The sequence below is a fragment of the Pithys albifrons genome, chromosome 24 (genome assembly GCF_047495875.1).
Source record: "Pithys albifrons albifrons isolate INPA30051 chromosome 24, PitAlb_v1, whole genome shotgun sequence".
Classification (NCBI taxonomy): Eukaryota; Metazoa; Chordata; class Aves; order Passeriformes; family Thamnophilidae; genus Pithys; species Pithys albifrons.
Genome location: NC_092481.1, coordinates 4874873 through 4893264, shown reverse-complemented (window position 1 = coordinate 4893264; position 18392 = coordinate 4874873). Strand labels below are relative to the sequence as shown.

General features: G+C 54.3%; 3 protein-coding genes across 8 annotated transcripts; all 3 read right to left on the bottom strand.

Annotated features, from left to right (window-relative positions):
* Positions 1 to 2864: 2864 nt before the first annotated feature.
* LOC139682414 (uncharacterized) lies at positions 2865 to 4626 on the bottom strand. Its single transcript, XM_071576738.1, has 6 exons — positions 4252 to 4626; positions 3976 to 4060; positions 3715 to 3881; positions 3541 to 3643; positions 3198 to 3261; positions 2865 to 3075 (listed from the first exon to the last, which is right to left on the bottom strand). The coding sequence occupies exons 1-6, from the start codon at positions 4555 to 4557 to the stop codon at positions 2916 to 2918; spliced, it is 885 nt and encodes a 294-aa protein (XP_071432839.1). The 5' UTR covers positions 4558 to 4626; the 3' UTR covers positions 2865 to 2915.
* Positions 4627 to 6834: 2208 nt separating this feature from the next.
* MEAF6 (MYST/Esa1 associated factor 6) lies at positions 6835 to 13690 on the bottom strand. Of its 6 annotated transcripts, XR_011699637.1 has the most exons (9): positions 13565 to 13690; positions 13321 to 13436; positions 13149 to 13236; positions 12492 to 12537; positions 11708 to 11900; positions 8820 to 8849; positions 8659 to 8716; positions 8030 to 8063; positions 7535 to 7591 (listed from the first exon to the last, which is right to left on the bottom strand). XR_011699637.1 is itself a non-coding variant. In XM_071576796.1 (8 exons), the coding sequence occupies exons 1-8, from the start codon at positions 13658 to 13660 to the stop codon at positions 7583 to 7585; spliced, it is 612 nt and encodes a 203-aa protein (XP_071432897.1). In that variant the 5' UTR covers positions 13661 to 13690; the 3' UTR covers positions 7501 to 7582. The 6 variants fall into 6 exon arrangements, 4 of the variants coding, with proteins under 4 accessions (XP_071432896.1, XP_071432897.1, XP_071432898.1 ...); XM_071576796.1 differs by lacking the exon at positions 8659 to 8716 and having other exon boundaries at positions 7501 to 7591; XR_011699638.1 differs by lacking the exon at positions 8820 to 8849.
* A 713-nt stretch (positions 13691 to 14403) lies between these two features.
* Positions 14404 to 18313, bottom strand: SNIP1 (Smad nuclear interacting protein 1). The gene is made up of 4 exons (XM_071576614.1): positions 18148 to 18313; positions 17970 to 18072; positions 16824 to 17368; positions 14404 to 16272 (listed from the first exon to the last, which is right to left on the bottom strand). The coding sequence occupies exons 1-4, from the start codon at positions 18294 to 18296 to the stop codon at positions 16008 to 16010; spliced, it is 1062 nt and encodes a 353-aa protein (XP_071432715.1). The 5' UTR covers positions 18297 to 18313; the 3' UTR covers positions 14404 to 16007.
* Positions 18314 to 18392: the final 79 nt, after the last annotated feature.

Sequence of the window (18392 nt, the reverse complement as noted above, 5' to 3'; positions counted from 1 at the left end):
TTCCTTTACCACAGGGCAATGACTCTGTAGTTAATCAAAAACAAGGGAGGCAAGTGCTGCATTTCAAAACAAACCTGGAACCTCATAGTCTGATAGGTCTTTATTGGCTGTAGCAGAGGAACTCTCTGAGGATGTCACTGCAGTGACAGAGCTCACATGGCTCTGTGTGTGTGTGTGTGTGTGGTGAGTGGACTGGTGTCTCACATTTGAGCACACCTTTATCCAAGGGGGGAGTTTGCCCCTGTCCTTAGTGGGGTCTAGTTGAAAAATGCTGCAGAGCCTTAAAGCTGTTTTTTCTGTAAATGACCTTAATATGTAATTCTAGTTTTGCTGGAATGGGAGTATGTTTAGTTTTACTTCTCTCAAAGCTGGACTTACATAATGACAAGAATCAGTGCAGAGGTTCATTGTCAGAGCAGTTTGACCAGATCTGTGGCTCTCCCACAGTTATTCCCGTAAACTGCTGCATGTGCTGCTGGCCCATCCAGCCACCATCCCACTGCTGGTCTGGGGATTCTCTCCTTCCCTCACATGAAGTTCTGCAGGAGCAAACCTGCCCTCAGGGCATCCCGTGTGTTCTGGGGAAGCACTGCCTCCCCAGGAGCCTGATCACCAGGTGCCAGGAGCTTGGGAAATGGGAATGCTGATTGGAACTGCTGCTGCTGCACATTTCCCCCCAGTTGTACAGTCTGCAGTGAGTTGGTGGAGTTGCCCACCTGGGCAGCCTCGCTGGTCTGTCAGTGCAGGGTTTTGGGTGCATCCTGTGGCTCAGCACTTCCTGGGGCTTGGTGCCATGACTTCTGCGTGTTTGCTTTGTGTCCTGGGCCAGCTAAAATGGGTCAGATCTGCTTGTCAGCTCATTAGGCTGTTGCAGGGAAGGAGGTTGCACATGGGCCTGTTGGAGGTTTCCTGTGCCCAGGGGGTTCCCAGCCCTCATCCTGTCAGCCCCGTGCTACTGAAGTCTTGTCTTGAGCTGCAGGGGAGGCTTGTTCCTCTGAGCAGCCCAGCCTGCTCCTTGGGACTCATTTGCCTCTTCCCAGCACCACAGCCCTATGCTACCCTTGCTCACTAAACTTCCATTTGAGCCCAGCTGGTTCCCCCCATCAGGGAATTTCCAGGATGTGTCCTATCTCAGTTCTAACATTTTAATGCATTTCCAGAGGCAGGAATATGACCTAAGATTCCTGTGCATGCCGTGGGAAAGGGGCTGGTGTGTAATGGGAGCATGTGTGTGTGCCCTCATGGGGGATATAGTGATGTCACCCACCTGGGGCTCCCATGCATGGGAGCAGGGTCAGCAACAGCCTACTGTGTTCCCACAACAGTGAGGCTGCTGCTCTCCCTGCAGAGACAAAAAGGGGTCCCAAACACAGCAGCAACTCTGCACTCTACCCCAAAGTACTTGTGCAACACAGCCTTGCTGTAAGACTGAGCTGCAGGAAGGAACTACAAAATAAATGTTGCACCCAAGGGAACAGAGAGGTGCTGGGGAAGAGCTGGATGGTGGGAGGGGAGGCTGGTGCTGGGGTGGGATGATGATGGCAGTGCTACCTGTGCAGGTGCCATCAGCACTCACCCTCCAACCATGTGTGTTTTTCAGTCCTGTCACCTGCTTCCCTCAGGGACTGGGCCTTGAGGGTTATATGCCCTACACCCCCATAATCCCCAAGGCCAGGGGTTGCCCCAGGGAGCCAAAGATCTGGCTGGGAGAGCAGCTGCCAGCTCAGCCCTCGTGTGAAGCCATGGGCTGGGAGCAATATTGCACAAATGTGTTGGAGCAAATACAGGCTCGACTTGAGCAATAGGTCAGGAGGATTTGTGTGGTGTGGTGGCCTGGGAAAGGTTTCCATGGCCTGTGAGGTGGCTCTGGGGGCAGTGGGGTGAGGAGCTGCCCACCCATGGGGCTGCTCCAGCATGCAGGGAGAGGTGCTGGCTGCAGCTAATGCTGCTTGATGTCACCCTCCTCCTCCTGAGCCCTGTCCCTGCCAATGTGGGGCTGGGACGGGGATTTCCAGCCCAAGGATTGCTGCAGAAGAGCTGAGCAGTGGCTGCAGCAGGGACAGGACCTTGTCACGTCACTGCAGAGCTGCTGTGGGACATGGCCAGTGCTCCCACAGTCTCTTGGTGTGGATGCTGCTGTGATTCCTGCGGGAGAAGGGTGGCTGGTTTGGGGCTGCAGTGGTGTCCCCAGAGTGGCTCATTTGCAGGTCCTGGTTTACTTTGGTATTTCTGAACAGCACGGGGCTGTCCCCTCTCAGCCAGGTGGTGTGTGAGTGAGTCAGGCTGGTGCTATTCGTGTTGCATCAGTTCCCTGTGTGGGGGAGCTGCACAGACACGTTGGAAGGATGGAACCCTGCTGATCCCTGCCTGCTGCAGGAGCCTGTCCCCAGCCCTTGCCACAGGTGGGTGCTGGTCCTTGCTCTGCTTCACTGACAGCTTGTCCTGTCCCTCCTCCCCAGATTGCTGGGACCAGGGATGCAGCTGCCACAGCCCTGCTGGGAAAATACCAGGCAGACACAAGTGGTGGGAAGCAGCTTCCTGTATTGAACAGCCACAGAACAGTGGGGACCCCGGGGTGGGGTTGGGCCAGCCAGGGCACACCCTCTGCTCCAGTGGAGCTGGTGCTTCTGAGGCTCAGCATCCCGGGCTGAGCCCTCCTGGGGGATGAGGGGCCCTTGGCCAGCCCAGGGAAGCCAGTTCCCCCTCGACCACTGTTGCAAAGAGCTGGCCCAGCATTGCAACATGTGCAGAGCAGCTGACAGCAGGACTGGATCTGGCCACCGAGGAAGTCAGTGGGTGAGTTTTGCAATCCATCGGCCCAGGGGCTCCAGCTTGTGGAAGGTGACTGGAGCCAGTGGTGACTGGACTGTTCCTGTAACCTTCCAACAAATTGCAGCAGATCTGGAGGATGCTCTTCAATGGGCTCCACCAGATCCAGCCCCTGGGATGGCCCTAGGCAGGGGGGTGGCTGTGACCGGTCCTGGGGCCAGCAGTTCACTCTGCCCCCCTCCTGACTGGTTCCTGCTCCTGAGAAATGGCTGCAATTCTGCTGGGCAGGGCTGGGCCTGGCTGGCACTGAGGGACAGAGGCACATACAGGGACATGGGGACACAGCTGTAACTGCACCATCCTGGCCTGTGTCCCGAGGGGCCTGGGCAGGGAAGGGTCGCTGATGCCCTGTTCACACCTTCACTTACTTTTTCGGCCTGTCAGGCTGGGTGGAGCCCCGTGGTTGCCACAGTGGCTCCATCCACCGGCGTCCTGGAACAGAGCAGAGGAGCAAGAGGGGATGTGATGGCCAGAGCTCTGCCAAGTGCAGGAGCATCCAGCCAGGCTCCTGGTGGGACCTGGTGCAGAGAACTGGGGGCTTTTCCCAGCACCCTCCTCCCAAATACCTCCCAGTGCCACCCAGTGCCCAGGTGGGGGCTGGTGGGCTCGCCTTGCTGCCCACTGGCAGAGGTCAGCACATTGCCCTGTCCCCAGGTCTGATGGCAGGTCACCCCTCCCCAACCACTGGCTCCCTCCAGTCCCAGCCACTACCTTCTGGGCTCTCTCCCTCACTGCCACTGGCACTTTGATCCTCTGCTTCCCCCAGCAGCTCGGGGCTGTTGCTGCTGTTCCACTGCCACGGCAGTTCCTGCAGCTGGGACAGGGTGTCAGGGTCTGGGGTGCCAGAAGGGGCTGGGGGGAGCTGGGACCCCATGGGAGACTCACCCGCTGGCGCAGGCTCTGTTGTTCCCGCAGCAGCTCCAGGAACCGACTGCTCCACAGCAGCTTCTCTGCCCCCAGCTCCGAGCAGAGGAAGCGGACGTCGGCCTCCAGCCCCTCCAGCCTCTCCAGCACAGCTTCACTGTCATCACCACGCTGCTGCTGCTGCACCACTGCCCTGGCACCACAGTTCAGCTCCTGACAGCACCTGTGGCACCTGCCAGCCCCACCCTCTGCCCCGGGGACATCCCTGGGATGGGGACCCACCTGTCTGCCCAGGCTCCAGAGCAGAATCAGAGTTCCCATCCTCCTCCTCTTTCCCCTCCAGTCTCAGCTGCAGTGCCATGCCAAGCTGGAAGCCAACATGGACAGTGGGGACTGACATGTCCAGGGGCAGCCAAGCCTGGATTGCCCCTGGCATTGACCCTGCCAGGGAAACTCCCCTGGTGCCACCCAATGAACTGTGTCACTGGGCTTGGCCATGTCCCAAGGGCTGGTAAATGCCACAGTCCCCATTGTGCAGGGGCACGTTGGGGGAGTTACCTCCTCTGTGACCTGGAAGGCGCTGTCCCAGCAGCTCTTGTAGCAGATCAGCAGGACCTGGGGAAGAGGACACCTCACACCTGCTCCAGGGAGTGCAGAGCCTGGAGTGGTGTCCCCATGTCCCCACGGCTCTTGGTGGGCAGAACCGTACACACTGCCTTGAGTCAAGAGGGTCTCAATCACGCAGCTGTGGTACTGGAGGTGTGGTGACACCCCCCAGTTGCACCAAGCCACAGTCCCCAGCACCACCAGTACAGAGACTGCACCCCAGTACCCCTTCACCCTGGCTCTGGGCACACAACACATTTGGGGCAGACACAGGTGTGTGAAAGGTCCCTGGGGAAGGTACAGACCCACATCAGCCTCCAGAGCCACCACAGCCACCGCAGCGCCGTCCCGAGGAGTGACAGGAGCCACCAGCACCCGGCACGCAGGAGCTGCCTCCACCACGGCATGGGGGGTCTGTGCTGCCGGCCCATGGGACCCTGCGGGCCAGGGACAGAGGTGACAGCCTCAGAGCCACCGCCTCACTCTGTGCACTAAAGGGACACGTGGCAGCACACGCCAGTGTCTATCCCAGCTCACCATGTGCCAGGACAATAAAGGAGCCTGAACGTTTGCAATGCCAGATCCCTTCATGTGGGACATGCTCAGCAGGGATCCCCCACTGCCCACTCCCCGCTGCCCCCTTACCCAGCCATGCACCGTGCGCGGCCCCTCCTGCCCCGTGACAACCCTCGGTGGCCACTTGCTCAGGCCAGATGAACTCCTGCCTAATCCTCTTGGTGATGAGGCTGTGCAGGGATTAGCATTTCCCTGCCCCACCTTTGGGGGCCATAAGGACAGCCCTTGTTTTCTCTGCTCAGGATCCATCTTTCACAAAGGACTCAGGATTTATTTCTAACCTCTACTTTTAGCTTTTATGAGCATTCAGGTAAAGCCTGAAGTCAGCTCCCTCTGACTCCTGTGCCCAGGCACTGGCCATCCTGAGGGTCTTTAGTCATCAGGCTCTTTAGGAAGGAAAAGAGAAATCCTCAGAAACTAAATGGATGTTCTAGGCACCACTGCCAGAGTCAGCAGGCAGCTGCTCAGTGGCAGGACCCAGCAGTGAACAGCTGTGCCTTTAACTGAACCAAGCATTTGCTGGTTTGCTTTCCAATCAATGTGCTACCCCCAGGCTGCTGCCATCAGACAGTGGCCTCGGCAGGACAGTCTGTCCCCTCCTTGGGTGACAAACAACGCTGGAGGCAGGAATGGCTGCGTTTCCCCTTTGTCCCTGTAGCACCCCAGTGTGTCACAGGGAATGTGGAGCTGACTGACCTGGCTGCACAACCCGCCTGCACACAGGGCTCTGAGCCACACCAGCTCTTTGCTGCTTCTCAAAAATGTTCTGCCCAAAAAAGCCTGGCAGCTTTCCTCGAGGTTAGAGGTGCAGCAGAGACTTCAGCCTTTGAAGTCCAAGCACTCCAGCCATTCCTGCTTGGAGCAGCAGTGGGAGGACTACTTTTGTACCGATGACTGGGAATCAAAACCATCAGCTGAGGGGTCTCTTTTCTAGAACTATGGAGCAGCAAGGCCTTGTAATTTATGCTGTTTCCTAAATCTTCCACCACTGAGGATTTAACTTCTGTAACTTAAAAAACGCAGAAGCAGGCCGGCTTTGTAGCTTGGCCTTTAAGCTGCTCCATCCTGATCACCCTGCCCCATCAGGAGAAGCAGCCACCAGCCCTGAGCACAGAGCCAGCTCCCTGGGGATAAGCCCTCCCTGAGCAGAGACATGGCTCCCTGGGGATAAGCCCTCCCTGAGCAGAGACATGGCTCCCTGTGGGATAAGCCATACCCTGAGGAGAGACATGGCTCACTGTGGGATAAGCCAGCTCCCTCAGGGAACAAACAGGGAGCTGTCTTGATCCTGGACCAGACACAGCCCAAGGGAAAGCTCTGCTCCTGTGCCGCCACCTTCACTCAGGTCCTGCCCTGCACAGACTGGGGTGCCTGAAGGGAGCAGAGAAAGGTCCCAGACCCCAGGGGATCAGAGATGCAGCAGAATGGATGAACCCTTTTCTGTTCCAAGGGCCATACATGCTCCAGGGGCTCAGTGACACCCCTGTGCCATGGCCCCTTTACCACAGCTCTCTCCATCAGCAGGGGTTGCACAAACACAGCCCAGCACCAGTTCCAATGGTAACTCCCCACCCTGAGTGAGGCAAAGTTCAGTTCAACAGGAGCACCGAGATCCTGACCCGGCTGCTGACCCAGTAAATAACCCCACCCCTCTGTGCTGCTCCAGAGACAATCATCCCTGATCCACAGGCAATCTGCCAGCACCAGCAGAACCCATGGACATCCCAGTCCAGCCGTGCAGCAGGATCAGCCAAACTCGTCTGGAGATCAGAGCCTGGCACTCCCTGCAGCACCCAGTCACAGCCACCTGGGGAGAGAAAGCACCAAGGGAACCTCCCAAGGGCCACAGGACAAGGAACAGCTCCTGTGCCAACGGGGAAGAATTCTAGCAAAGTCCTCATAAAGCAGGTAGACTATAAAAAGCACCAGGAGTCAAAGTTTGGACTGAATAAACCATGGGAAGGAACAAACATGGAACTTTTATTGTTTATGTACAAATGACAGGAGACTGTATTAAAAAGAGAATCCACACAAAGTCAGCAACAGCAAAGAGCAAGTTGGCTCTGAGCTCTGGCCCTTCCTGCACCTAAAGCACTGTGAAATCTTGGGAGATGGTGTTTACAATGAAAGAAAGAGAAAAGGGTTAGACCACCTTCTTCTCTGCTTGAGTAAGAATCAAACAAGCTGCTTCACAAAATGAAGAACCTTCACTACACGGATTAAACAAAGAAACCTGAAGTCAATTTGTAACTATACACTTTGGCTTTAAAAAAAACCCAACAAAACCAGAAACAAAACCAAACCTACAAAGCTAAGTATCAGCAACAAAAGTAATCTAAGTCTCACAACACGGATGGGACACAATGAATCCTACCCCAATTCCAGTGGCAAAGGAAATGCCTCTCTGTGGGTCTGCAGGTGACAGGGGGGCAGCAGCATCAGCCATTTCAGGATGTTCCCGACCACGGTGGAAGGACAGAACAGTCAGGAATTCAGGATTACTACTACAACTACACCACCTTTCGTCTTCCTGCAACTCAGGTGATTAAAAAATGATGCAAAGTACATGGTCCAGGATTCCCTCTCCCCATTTCCCCCATTCAAGTCCCTAAGAGTGAGTCACTCCAGCTGCAGCTGCCATCCTGCGTCAGGGCTTCTCAGTGGGGAGTCACAGACCAAAATCCCAGTAGCATCAGCACTGATGGCTCTAGTAGTCCTGCAGAAAAAGGACAGCACAGGCACGTTAACATCTTCCCACCTCTGATTCTGCTCTTGGAGTTGGGGGATCTCAGTCCTCTCATCTCACACAACATTAATTGCAGGCAAAACAGGTGGTTTTTCTCTTGTACCTAAACACTGAAAAGGATGGACCCTTCCAACCCTGAGCATCAACTCAAACCAGATGCCTCTGATGCTCCAGATTATGACAAGGTAATAGGATGCAAAACCAGCTTTTTCCAGAAGTGCACAGGAGTTACCTGTGACACAGGCTCAGAACAGCACACCTGGGCTGATCTCACACGACTCTCCTCAATCACAAAAATAAGAACTTAAACAACAGCAGAAGGGAGGACTTTTTTTAAGCTTAGGAGTCAGCCAGCCCCTCGAGAGCAGAGGTGAGCAGTGAAAACACAGACAGAGCACAGATACTTACGGCTCTTGGCTTTTTGTTTAACTTGAGATCAATCCTGTGGTTGGAGAGACAAGAGAAACGTCCATGTCAATACCTGACCCGACACCAGAGCTACTGCACAGGGCACAGCTACGACAGAGACTACGGTTAATCCATCCATTCCCAACTGGCTGAGCCAGGGCACTGTCCCAGGATTACTGGGAACAAGAGCAGCAGGAGAGGTGGAGTTGTCATTATTTGCCAAAAAGCAGATTCCATCCACTCCCAGAGTTAATCAAGGGGCACAATCAATCACAGGACAGTTAGGCAGGTGAATAGGGGAAACTATGCATGCTCTATGTTAATTTAATCTGCCAGGAGTATAACTATGCCATAGGTAATTATCCAGACATAGTGTGAGGGTTATTTACTTGGATAGAGAGGAGTTAGGATGACAGGGATTATATGAGCCAAAGTTATTGAGCTTAGTGTATTTTTCCAGAAGGAAATATCCATGTCTATACTAACTCCTTAAGCAGCAAAGCCAGAAGAATCAGTTTTTAAACTAAGTTTTAAAGTTAAAAAGTTTTATCTATTTAAATATTGAACAGAAAGGTAAAGAAGAGTGAAGTTAATTTAATTTTTGCTGAAGTTATTAAATAAAATGTTACCTCCATCACGCTTTTCTGTTTTTAAAAAAAACTTCCCAGCCTAACCTAATATACATACCTACAATTAAACAGATAAACTAGGGGTTAGCGAGGTCTCAAAAGGCACATTGGTGTCTACACACTAACAACACAGCACAAGTACTAATTCAAGTCAAACTTACTCAAAGTCATAATCAAACATGCCAGACGGGCTGAGGGGCAGCATTTGAAAGGAAGAAAGCAATAGAAATTAATATACTAATTAATTAAATCAATTAGTTGATTAGCCACCCTAGCACGATTGCTAAAAAATAAAATAAAATGAAATGAAACAAGTAATAAAGCCAATGTTCAAACGCCATCAAGTTCTTTAGGTATTTTAACCAGGACTGGGCACAAAAAGCACTCTGGAATGGCAATCCAGAGTCCCCCTCCCCACCAGTTTTCTGGGAACAAGAGGTGTTAGCACAGAGGTGGGTTTGGTTTATGGAGGGGATTTTAGGAGCTGAAAGAGGGGCAGCAGCCAGACCCTGAGAGTGCAGAGCTCAGGGGTGGGAGAGGAACCCGTGGGCTTGGAAAACCAAAGAGTGGGGGTCAGGGAGCAGCAGGGGCTGTGCTGCCAGGGCAAGGCAAAGCTGGTTCAGGCAGAGGCCACAGAACTCGGTGCCCAACTCAGCACTGGGCTGTTCCTCCCCACTCCTCCCCACCCCCCCCAGCACTGCCCTCCCAGATAACGAGGAACCAGAGTCATTGGGCCAGAGATGATTAGTTTGGTGACAGTCCCAGCCTGTCACAGAGATGTCATGGCGTGGCCTCCAGACTCAGCTCTGCCCACAGCTGACACTCGTTGGGAAGGGTTGACCACAGAATCCCATTTCAGCCCTGCTTTGCTAAGAGGGAACAGCTCTGTGTTCCTTCAAGTATTAGCCACGAAAATTGTTGAGCACACAGAAAATATCCATGTTGAAGGGAGCAGAGGGTGACAGCACAAGTTCTGCAACCTCCACCCTGTGTGTACCAGAAGCTGACCATCCCACCCACCCCATGCTGCCCAGTCTGATCCAGTTACCCACAAGGAACCCCAGTGAGGCCGTGCTCCCTCAGGGGCCTGTTCCCACCACCTCGGCTCTCCAGAACAGGGGAGTGGAACCCAGAAGTGTGCTGGCAAATGAAAGAGCTTCTGAAAGAAGCAAAATGCCAACATTTTTTTATTTTGCTCTTTTTCGTACAGGACACTCAGGACACAGACCCACAGGTCTGGCTGGAGCAGGGCCTGTTAATGCCCTCGCTGCACACTCAGGTCACTGGGACTGGGTTGTTGCTTGGAGTTTTTTTAACCTAAATATACTTGAAAATTGCTTGGTCTTGTCTGTCAAAATTTAGGGGACAGTCAGTAACAGCAATCACAATTTTAACAGAACTTTTATTACAGAAAAATTTAATCATCTTGTTTTAATTATCTATCTGGCCCTACTAAGCATTACAAACAGTCAGTTCCTGCCTCACTGGGCCCCTTGGCACTGCAGGTGTGTCTGATGGGTCCTGGGGACACCGAGATGCCACAGCAGAGCAGAGCAGGGCTCCTCTGTGCAGCAGCCTGGCCTGGAAGCAGCAGCCACAGCTGCACCAGGGAGGAATGTGAAGGAGCCCAGAGCCACACACCCTGTCTGGGGGGCAGCTTCCCCTCAGCTCCTGTTGCTAAAGTCCAGGTTTATGGAATGGAGCAATGGGATTTATGTCATTTACAGCACCTGCCCTGCACCCCACCATGTTGCTGGCCATGGGTTTGTCCAGGGAAGTGCTTGGGAGAATTTGAAATGACAATTTTCTTAAGCTGTACTTCAGTTTTACATGTTGTTTCTCTGGACTTGTTCACGGATGTAGTTTCTGGTGTTATTCCTGAACTTCTTCCAAATATCTACAGGCAAAAAAAGAGATTTGAACTTCTTTGGATTCCCAGCTCGTGAGGAACCAAAGGGACATCCAGTCCTTTTGGATATTTGCCCAATTCAGGCTTCTGTAGGAAGGAAACTCTGACCTAAGAATTAAAGACACGCTAATGACTCAACACCTAATGAAGGAGAAAAAGGAGTTAAGCATTTTACAAGCACTGTACCTACCTCATGTCCCCACCACAACTGCCCCCAGCCCCCCTTGTAAACTTTTACCACTTTAGACCATTTCTCTCTTAAATTGGGTGGGCAGGTCCCTTAAAGAGGAAAGCCTGTCCCTACTCAGAGACAACAGCTCAGAGTCAGCACCGACACTCTAAAGTTTTAAAAGCTCTGTTACTTCTACTAATCCTTAGGTCACAGCTCCAGCAATCCTTCCAGGAAGGTGCAACTCTGTAGTGTCTCCTCTCCATGGATTTCTGTGGTTTCCCTGCTCAGGGACTGACTCACAGGTACTGTCACTGAGCCACCAGCCCATCACCCTCAGCACACCTTAGGGGCAGAGTTGGAGGAGTAAATCCCATCAGAAAGAGTTCTAGGAATCTGTTTCACATGAATTTTGGGTCAGTTTAATAACAAACACTCTGAGGTGAAGGTGACTCAGTAACTCCTTTATGCCCTCACTGAGACTCAGCTGGGATATGAGAGCTTGAAGGGGCTGGAGTGGAAATCCAGATACTGGAAGCGCCTACAAATCCCAAAACATTCCCATTTGTTTTCCAACCTCCTCCAGAGAAAGCACTGACATTCCTATCTTACTGGGCTCTGCAGAAGCCAAGCAGCAAGTACAGGAGGTCAGAACCTGCTCGAGGGAATCAGCTTTATCCTCCTGGAGAGAAAGTAGAGCTGGAGAAGCCACCCAGCACAGCTGTGCCACAGCTGGAGTGAGCACCCTGTGCCACTTGTTCAACTTCCTCAGCACCTTCCCCAGCTAAACACAAGGGCCCCAGAGTCCTGCTGAATTCCATGGGATGCACAGCTACAAACCAGGAAAACCACCCCAACAACTGACCCCAGCTGCCCATAATTCCAACGCCTACTGTTTCCTTCCAGACAATAAATTCCATCCAGCCCCAGCCACCTGTTCAGGTGTTGCAGAGGCTGCTGATTCCACTGACCTGTGTCTGTTTTTGTTCTTCCGCTTTTTGTGGCTGCTGTGGTGGCTCCCGGAGGAGGTGGAGGAAGCAGCTTTCTGGGGCTTCACCCCCTGCACGGAGCCATCCAGCTCTTCAGCATCCTCCTGGTTGGGCTCATTCTCCTGGTTGTGGAAGTCTGGAGAAGTGTCACTCTCTGTGCCACTGCCTGGCTCCCCTAGAGGGGGACAAACCCTGGTGAGCACCAGGGTGAGCTCACAGATGCCCTGGCACAGCTCTGAGTGGGACAAACAACCCCAGAACAGCAGCACAGACATCTGAGTCCTGCAACACTGGGAGATGAATCACAGAACCTGGAAAACATCTCTGCAGGACACACAAGAAGCCGCTCCTCAGCACTGAGGCTCTCTGGAACTACCTCCCATTTAGGTGCTGATGAAAAAAACCCTTTTAAATATCCTGCAGGTGAGTGGCCCCTTCCTACATCCCTCGGGACTGGCTGACACACCTGCAAGTGATGAGGTGCTTCAGCTCTTCCAGTCTCTTACTCCAAAAGGCAAAAAACCCATTTCAATTTGTTTTTCGCACCACAGACTCCTGCTGAGCATGGAAGGTACTCAGGAAACTCAACTCCAGTTGTTCCTCACAGCACCCACTGGAATGGCTGGGAACAGCCCAAGGGCAGCAGCTGCAGGGCCTGGGACAGGAGGCTCAAGTCCAGCCCAGATCTGAAGAGCTGAGACAGGGTTGAATGGTGGGGACAGTGAAATTCTTCACAAATTCCCAGAGAAACAACAAAGTGACTTACGCTTCTCTATGAGCTGGTCCTGGACTCCAGCTAAAGCACTGACAGCCTGGAAAAGCAGAAGGGATGTCAAGGGAAGCAGGGACTCACTTCCCAATGTGAGAGCACACAGCTCAGCTCACACAGACACACCCCCTCAGCAGTGTCTGTGGCCCCTCACGGCTCAGGGGGTCTGGGGCAGAGGCAGGGGACAGCAGTGACACCAGTGACAAGGGGACACGGTTCCAACTGCAGCGCCCTCCCACCCTCTGGATACCCAGAAAAAGGGCTCTGGAAGAGGTTGTTGGGTGGGATGATGATGCTCAGGTCAGAGAGATAGGACAGGTATAGGAATTCAAACGGAAAAGTGGTGCTGCAGCAGCACAGGTGAGCACGCCAGGACTAGGAAACCAAGGGACAGGGATGGGGACAGGGAAGGAAACTTTCAGGGAAGGGATAAGGACAAGGCAAGACACAGGGCTAAAAACAGGGAAGGGGATGGGGATGGAGACTGGGACATAAATGGGGACAGCGATGGACATTGGGACAGGGAAGGAGACAAGCATGAAAACAGGGATGAGGACTGGAACACAAATGGGGACAGGGATGGGGACCGGTACAGGGATGGTCATGGGGTCAGGGGCACTTGCTGGTCCTGCTGGTGCCCATCTCGGCACTCACCGCTGCCGAGGTAACCGAGGACTTGCTGAAGAGCCTCTCGGCCTCCTTAAACTTGCGGTTCCTCCGGTCGTTTTTGCTGTTGGAGTTCCTGAAACAGAGACAGGCGCGATGGGGGGGCCGGGCGGGCGTGGGGAGGGGGCCGGGGCGAGGGGGCCGCGCCTCGGCCACTCACTTCTGGTTGGTGAGATACCGATCCCAGCCGCGGATGATGTTCCCGTACATCTGCGTGTCCTCCAGGTAGCTGCCCTCGAAGGCGTAGATCTGCCGCTCCAGGTTTGCCAGCGTCTCCTGCCGGGAACACCGCCGCGCATGGAGCAGGCCCGGCCGCGCCGCCGCAGGGCCGCGCCGCTCCCCCCACAACGCGGGGCCGCTCCGCCACCACCCGGACCGCGCCGAGCCCTTCCCCGGCCGCTCACCGCCAGCTCCTGTTTGCGCTTCACCAGCTCGGCGAGCTCCCGGCGGGTGTCCGGGATCTGCGGGGGCCCGCCGGCCTTGGCGTGCAGCGCGGCCATGGCGGCGCGGCCAGCGCGGGGCGGGGCGGGGCGGCCGGGGCGGGGCGCGGTACCGGCGGCGGCCGCGCGGGGGCGACGGCGAGGCGGGGCCGCGGCAAAGGGGGTGCGGAGAGCAATCCGGGCAGAATTTATTATAAATTCTTGTAAATTCTTTATTTAAAGCCCCCATGGAGTTGATTATAAAGGAACTCCTCCTGCTCAAACCCCATCTGAAACCCCCCCGTCAATGTAAATACACATGGCCCCGTATTTACACTGTCAGTGTTTCCAGGCTGGTGTCCCATGAGAAGGGCTGGTGTACAGTCTGTACAGGTGGGGGCACAAACACCATGTGAAGTGTGGGAAATACACATTAAACATAAAGTACATGGGGCCAGGAGTGAGGCACACACAGCAGGGACCCCTGAACACCCCACCCTGGCCTGCAGGTCGGTGGTCCCCAAATTCTGCCAACAGCACTGCCTGTACTGTGATAAATACATACCAGCAAAGTAATCTGGGCTAAATTTACAAATTCTTTATTTAAAAAACCCCTGGAGTTGATTCTAAAGGAGCTCCTCTTGCTCAAAGCCCATGTGAAACGCCGTGGTGATGCCCCCTCTCATATCTACACTGTCATCCAGGCTGGTGTACCAGAAGCGTTGGTGGACAGTCTGTACAGGACAGGGACGAGGGTGGTTGCCAAGTTCTGTGACAGCACGCCCCAAACTGTGATAAATACATACCAGGAAAGCAATCTGGGCTAAATTTACAAATTCTTTATTTAAAAACTCCCTGGAGTTGATTATAAAGAAGTTACTCCTGCTCAAAGCCCATCTGAAACGTCACAGTGATGCCCTCTCTCATATTTACACTGTGAATGTTTCCAGGCTGGTGTACGAGGAGAAGGAGTAATGTACAGTCTGTACAGGACAGTGAGGAACAAGTGGGGCCACAGACACCCAGAGAAGTGTGGGAAATACACACTGAACATAAAGTACACGGGGCCAGGAGTGAGGCATACACAGCAGGGACCCCTCCCCAGTCCACCTTGTCCCCAAATTCTGCGACAGCACCCCCAAACTGTGACTAATACATACCAGGAAAGCAATCTGGGCTAAATTTACAAATTCTTTATTTAAAAACTCCCTGGAGTAGATAATAAAGAGCTCCTCCTCCTCATACCCCACCTGAAACCCCACGGAGTATTTATGCTGTCAATGTAAATACACATGGCCCTGTATTTACACCATCAACATTTCCAGGCTGGTGTACCATGAGAAGGGCTGGTGAACAGTCTGTACAAGGCAGGGACAAACAGGTGGGGCCACAAACACCCAGTGAGGTGTGGGAAATACACACTGAACATAAAGCAATGGGGAGGAAACAGAAAAGACTACTCAATTCCCAGCGTGTGGGATTGGTGCTTCTCTTTCTAATCGCGACTTCTTTACAGGGAAGAGATGGAGTTAAACAAGGGACTTGGGTTAGGTTTTTATAAAAGGAGAACTTAAATAGTGCAAACTCTGTTTCAAACGTGTCACTGCAACGGAGGTGTTTTTCTGTGACACAAACACCCCCTGGGGCAGGGTGGGATCAGAAATAACGGCTCCAGCTTTTCATCTGGACACTCCCCATCCAGGGACAGCTTCAGCATCTTGTATGGGAATACAGGGGCAGACACTGCCCTCAGCCCCCAGTCACAGCCTCGCCACCTGAAATCCCAGGAAGAGTTTAAATTCTGTTTCACGTTCCCTTGTGATTTTCAGGCAGAATTCCAGTGAAATGTCTGTCTCTCAGTCACCATGAGGCAAATTAAATACCCAGAACATACAAATGCAAGAGGGGCTTTGCCATATTTCTGCCCTTTTAGCAGTGTTTCAGGTAAATTCTTCTGTCAGAACTTCCAACAGGCAGAGGAATTTGGCAAACTACCAACCAGGGTGTGCATTGGGTACTCTCTAACTAACATTTCAGTCTGTAGCATTTTTAAAGGGCTATAACAAAACAGGTCATAAAAATAATTTTCCAGATGCCAACTGTATTTGACATTTGACTGTATTTGCTGGAAGAGTCTGGCAACGTGTGTGGAGGGTTTCCAGCACTGAAACTTTCACGTCCAGGTGTTCTTCTGCTTGTTGGCAGAAAAATAAAATAAAAGTAAAGCTGTATTTCCTGATATGCAAAAACTATCAAAAATGAATAATCAGCAAAGTCCCACGAAACAAACTGTGAGAACAGACCAGCAACAGAAAAAGGACTTTAAGGCAACAAGAGGCATCAGTGCTACGATGCTTTGTGTTCACGTCCCAATCCTGTTCAACAGCAGTTTCTCTCCTCCGCCCCTCCCTGATCTCCTCCTCATCTGTTAACTGTCAGATTCTTCCTCCTTTTCCTCGTCCTCATCATCGTCCTTTGCGTTGGCCTCAGACTTGTCTGAGGATTCATGGAGCAGGACGTACTCCCTGCTGCTGAACCCGAACTTGAGCACGTCCTTCTCCTTCAGTTCGTAGTAGCGCTGGGGCTCGATGCGCTGGTTGTTGAGGAAGGTGCCGTTCCCCGAGCCCAGGTCGATGATGTACGGCCTCACCCTGCGGCCCACAGTGCCATCAGCTCGGGTGTACTCCACCAGCCTGGAACACAAAAACACTGAGTCACAACAGAGGGACAGGGAATGTGTCCCCAAAAAGCAGGTGAGACAGAAATTGAGCTCCATGAGTGGTGGGTTTGTGCAGCTTGTCTGTACTGGGATTAGAACAGGCTGAGGAGAGCAAGTGTGAGACAGAGCAGGTTCTGAGAGGCTACACTGTCCCCTGAGCCTCTGGTGATGTCACACAGCAACTCCTGCTCTGGGATAAATGATGTTCCCCAGAGAGCATCCCCTGCTTTGTAAGAGAGCAGCCACTGTGGCCACGAGAGAGCAAATCAACAAACCTCTCCCTGAAATGCTTTCGCTGCCAATCGTACCTGGTGGGTTATTCCAACACGGATTCACACCCCACCCTGTGTCTAACCCCACTGTGTGATTTCTCTCCTAAATCCTCCCACTGCCTGGCATTTTTGAGGGGTAACCCATGTGTGTTTGACACTTACATACACTGACAGTACACTCACCCCTCCCAACAGCAAATCCCAGCAGGAAGGGGGGTTAGTTTGTGTTTTTATTCCCCCTCCAGGAGCTCACCGGTACTGGAAGACGGCGTGCTGCTTGGAGCAGGAGGGGTGGTCGATGGGGATGTCGGCGATGCGGCGGTGCCGGCCCAGCAGGTAGGCACTCTGCCTGTGGATGTACATCACTGGCAGGAACTCGTCGTTCTTGAAGGGGTACAGGCGCCAGCGCGTCTTGGGGATGCGCGCCTCGGGGGGCTCGCTGTACTTGATCACCACCCCCCGGAACGTGTTGGTGTCCTCCAGCAGCGCCCCCGACAGCTCAAAGCTCGGCTTCTCCTTGTTGGCAGCGGCGGTTTTCTCTTTGGGTTTGCCCTCAGGAGGGTTCTGCTCGCCCTCGCGGCGCTCCCGCCTCCTCTCGTTGTAGAACTCCCTCTCCGCCTGCTGCTCCCGCAGGTTCTGTGCCTCCCGCTCATGGCCACGAGCCCCGGGGTTCTTCCTGCGCTCCGAGTGGTCCCTGTGCCTGTCCCGGTCCCCGCTCCTGTCCCGACGGTGCTCCTGCTCCGCAGGGTGCCGGGACTTCCGCTCCTCGTTCCCCCTGCGGCTGTGATCGTCCCGCTCCTGCAAGGAACAGCCACAGGGATGGGGTCTGAGCCAGAACAAAATCCCAATCATTCCCCCTGTGGCTGCAATCATCCCTCTCCTGCAAGGGACAACCACAGGGATGAGCTCTAAAGCAGAATGAAATCCAAATCATTCCCCCCGTGGCTGTGATCATCCCTCTCCTGCAAGGAACAATCACAGGGGTGGGTCCTGAGCCTCATGGAAATCCCAATCCCACACACGGAAACCACATACTACAACACGTCTGTTCACATCTGACATAAAGTAAGACAAATGGATCTCGTGGCCAAACTAGTCGGAGTCCCCACAATTTGCGCCGAATGGAGCAAAACAAACAGGCGGTGCCACCTGCTGTGAGCTCAGGATGCAGCTCCCAGGGATGTCTGGGCACAGGCCGGGCTCGCACGGCTGCTGCAGTCACTGGTGACACTGCCCGGGTGGGCAGCCCTGCCCAGACCCTCCCTCTGCCCACGGGACGCGCTGTAGGGACCGGAGAGCTGCACTGTAGAGTGAGTGAGAAGGCGCCTTCCGCATCGGGCACGGCCGAGTCTCCGCGAGCAGCGACCGCGGCCCCCGCCGCACCGACAGAGCCCTTTACCTGCTTCACCCTCACGGCACCGTGGTGCGGGCTGCGGCTGCGGCTCCTCCTGCCGCGCGGCGAGCGGCTCCTCCGCCCCGATCGGCTCCTGCGCCGGGGCGACCTGGGGAAACAACGGGGGCGAGGTGAGCGGTGGGGCCGGGCCGCGCGCGGGGCCCGAGTGGCCGGGCCTCCTTACCTGCTGCCGCGGCTGCCCGGGCCCCGCCGCTCCTCGCTAGGCGGCGACGCGCTGCGCCGGGGGCTGCGCCGCTCGGCCTTCACCACCACCGCCATGTCCCCGTCCCGCCGCCGCCGCTCCCGCCGCCGCTCGCCCGCCGCCGCCTCCATGGCGGCCGTGCCGACGGAAGTGCCGCCACTTCCGGCCACTCCCGCCGCGGGAGATGCTGCGCCTGCGCACAAGCGGCGGCGGCGCGGTCGCCATGG

Excerpts from the sequence above, each read along its gene's own strand:
- LOC139682414 (XM_071576738.1), bottom strand. The coding sequence starts at position 4,557 with ATGTGTTGTGTGCCCAGAGCCAGGGTGAAGGGGTACTGGGGTGCAGTC. Across the intron at positions 4,061-4,251 it reads CCTTCCAGGTCACAGAGGAG|CTTGGCATGGCACTGCAGCT; the intron begins GTAACTCCCCCA and ends GTTGGCTTCCAG. Across the intron at positions 3,882-3,975 it reads TCTGGAGCCTGGGCAGACAG|TGGTGCAGCAGCAGCAGCGT; the intron begins GTGGGTCCCCAT and ends GTGCCAGGGCAG.
- MEAF6 (XM_071576795.1), bottom strand. The coding sequence starts at position 13,660 with ATGGCCGCGCTGCACGCCAAGGCCGGCGGGCCCCCGCAGATCCCGGAC. Across the intron at positions 12,538-13,148 it reads CCTCGGTTACCTCGGCAGCG|GCTGTCAGTGCTTTAGCTGG; the intron begins GTGAGTGCCGAG and ends CTGCTTTTCCAG. Across the intron at positions 7,592-11,707 it reads AAGAACAAAAACAGACACAG|GACTACTAGAGCCATCAGTG; the intron begins GTCAGTGGAATC and ends CTTTTTCTGCAG.
- SNIP1 (XM_071576614.1), bottom strand. The coding sequence starts at position 18,296 with ATGGAGGCGGCGGCGGGCGAGCGGCGGCGGGAGCGGCGGCGGCGGGAC. Across the intron at positions 18,073-18,147 it reads CCGGGCAGCCGCGGCAGCAG|GTCGCCCCGGCGCAGGAGCC; the intron begins GTAAGGAGGCCC and ends TTGTTTCCCCAG. Across the intron at positions 17,369-17,969 it reads GTGCCGTGAGGGTGAAGCAG|GAGCGGGACGATCACAGCCG; the intron begins GTAAAGGGCTCT and ends TGTTCCTTGCAG.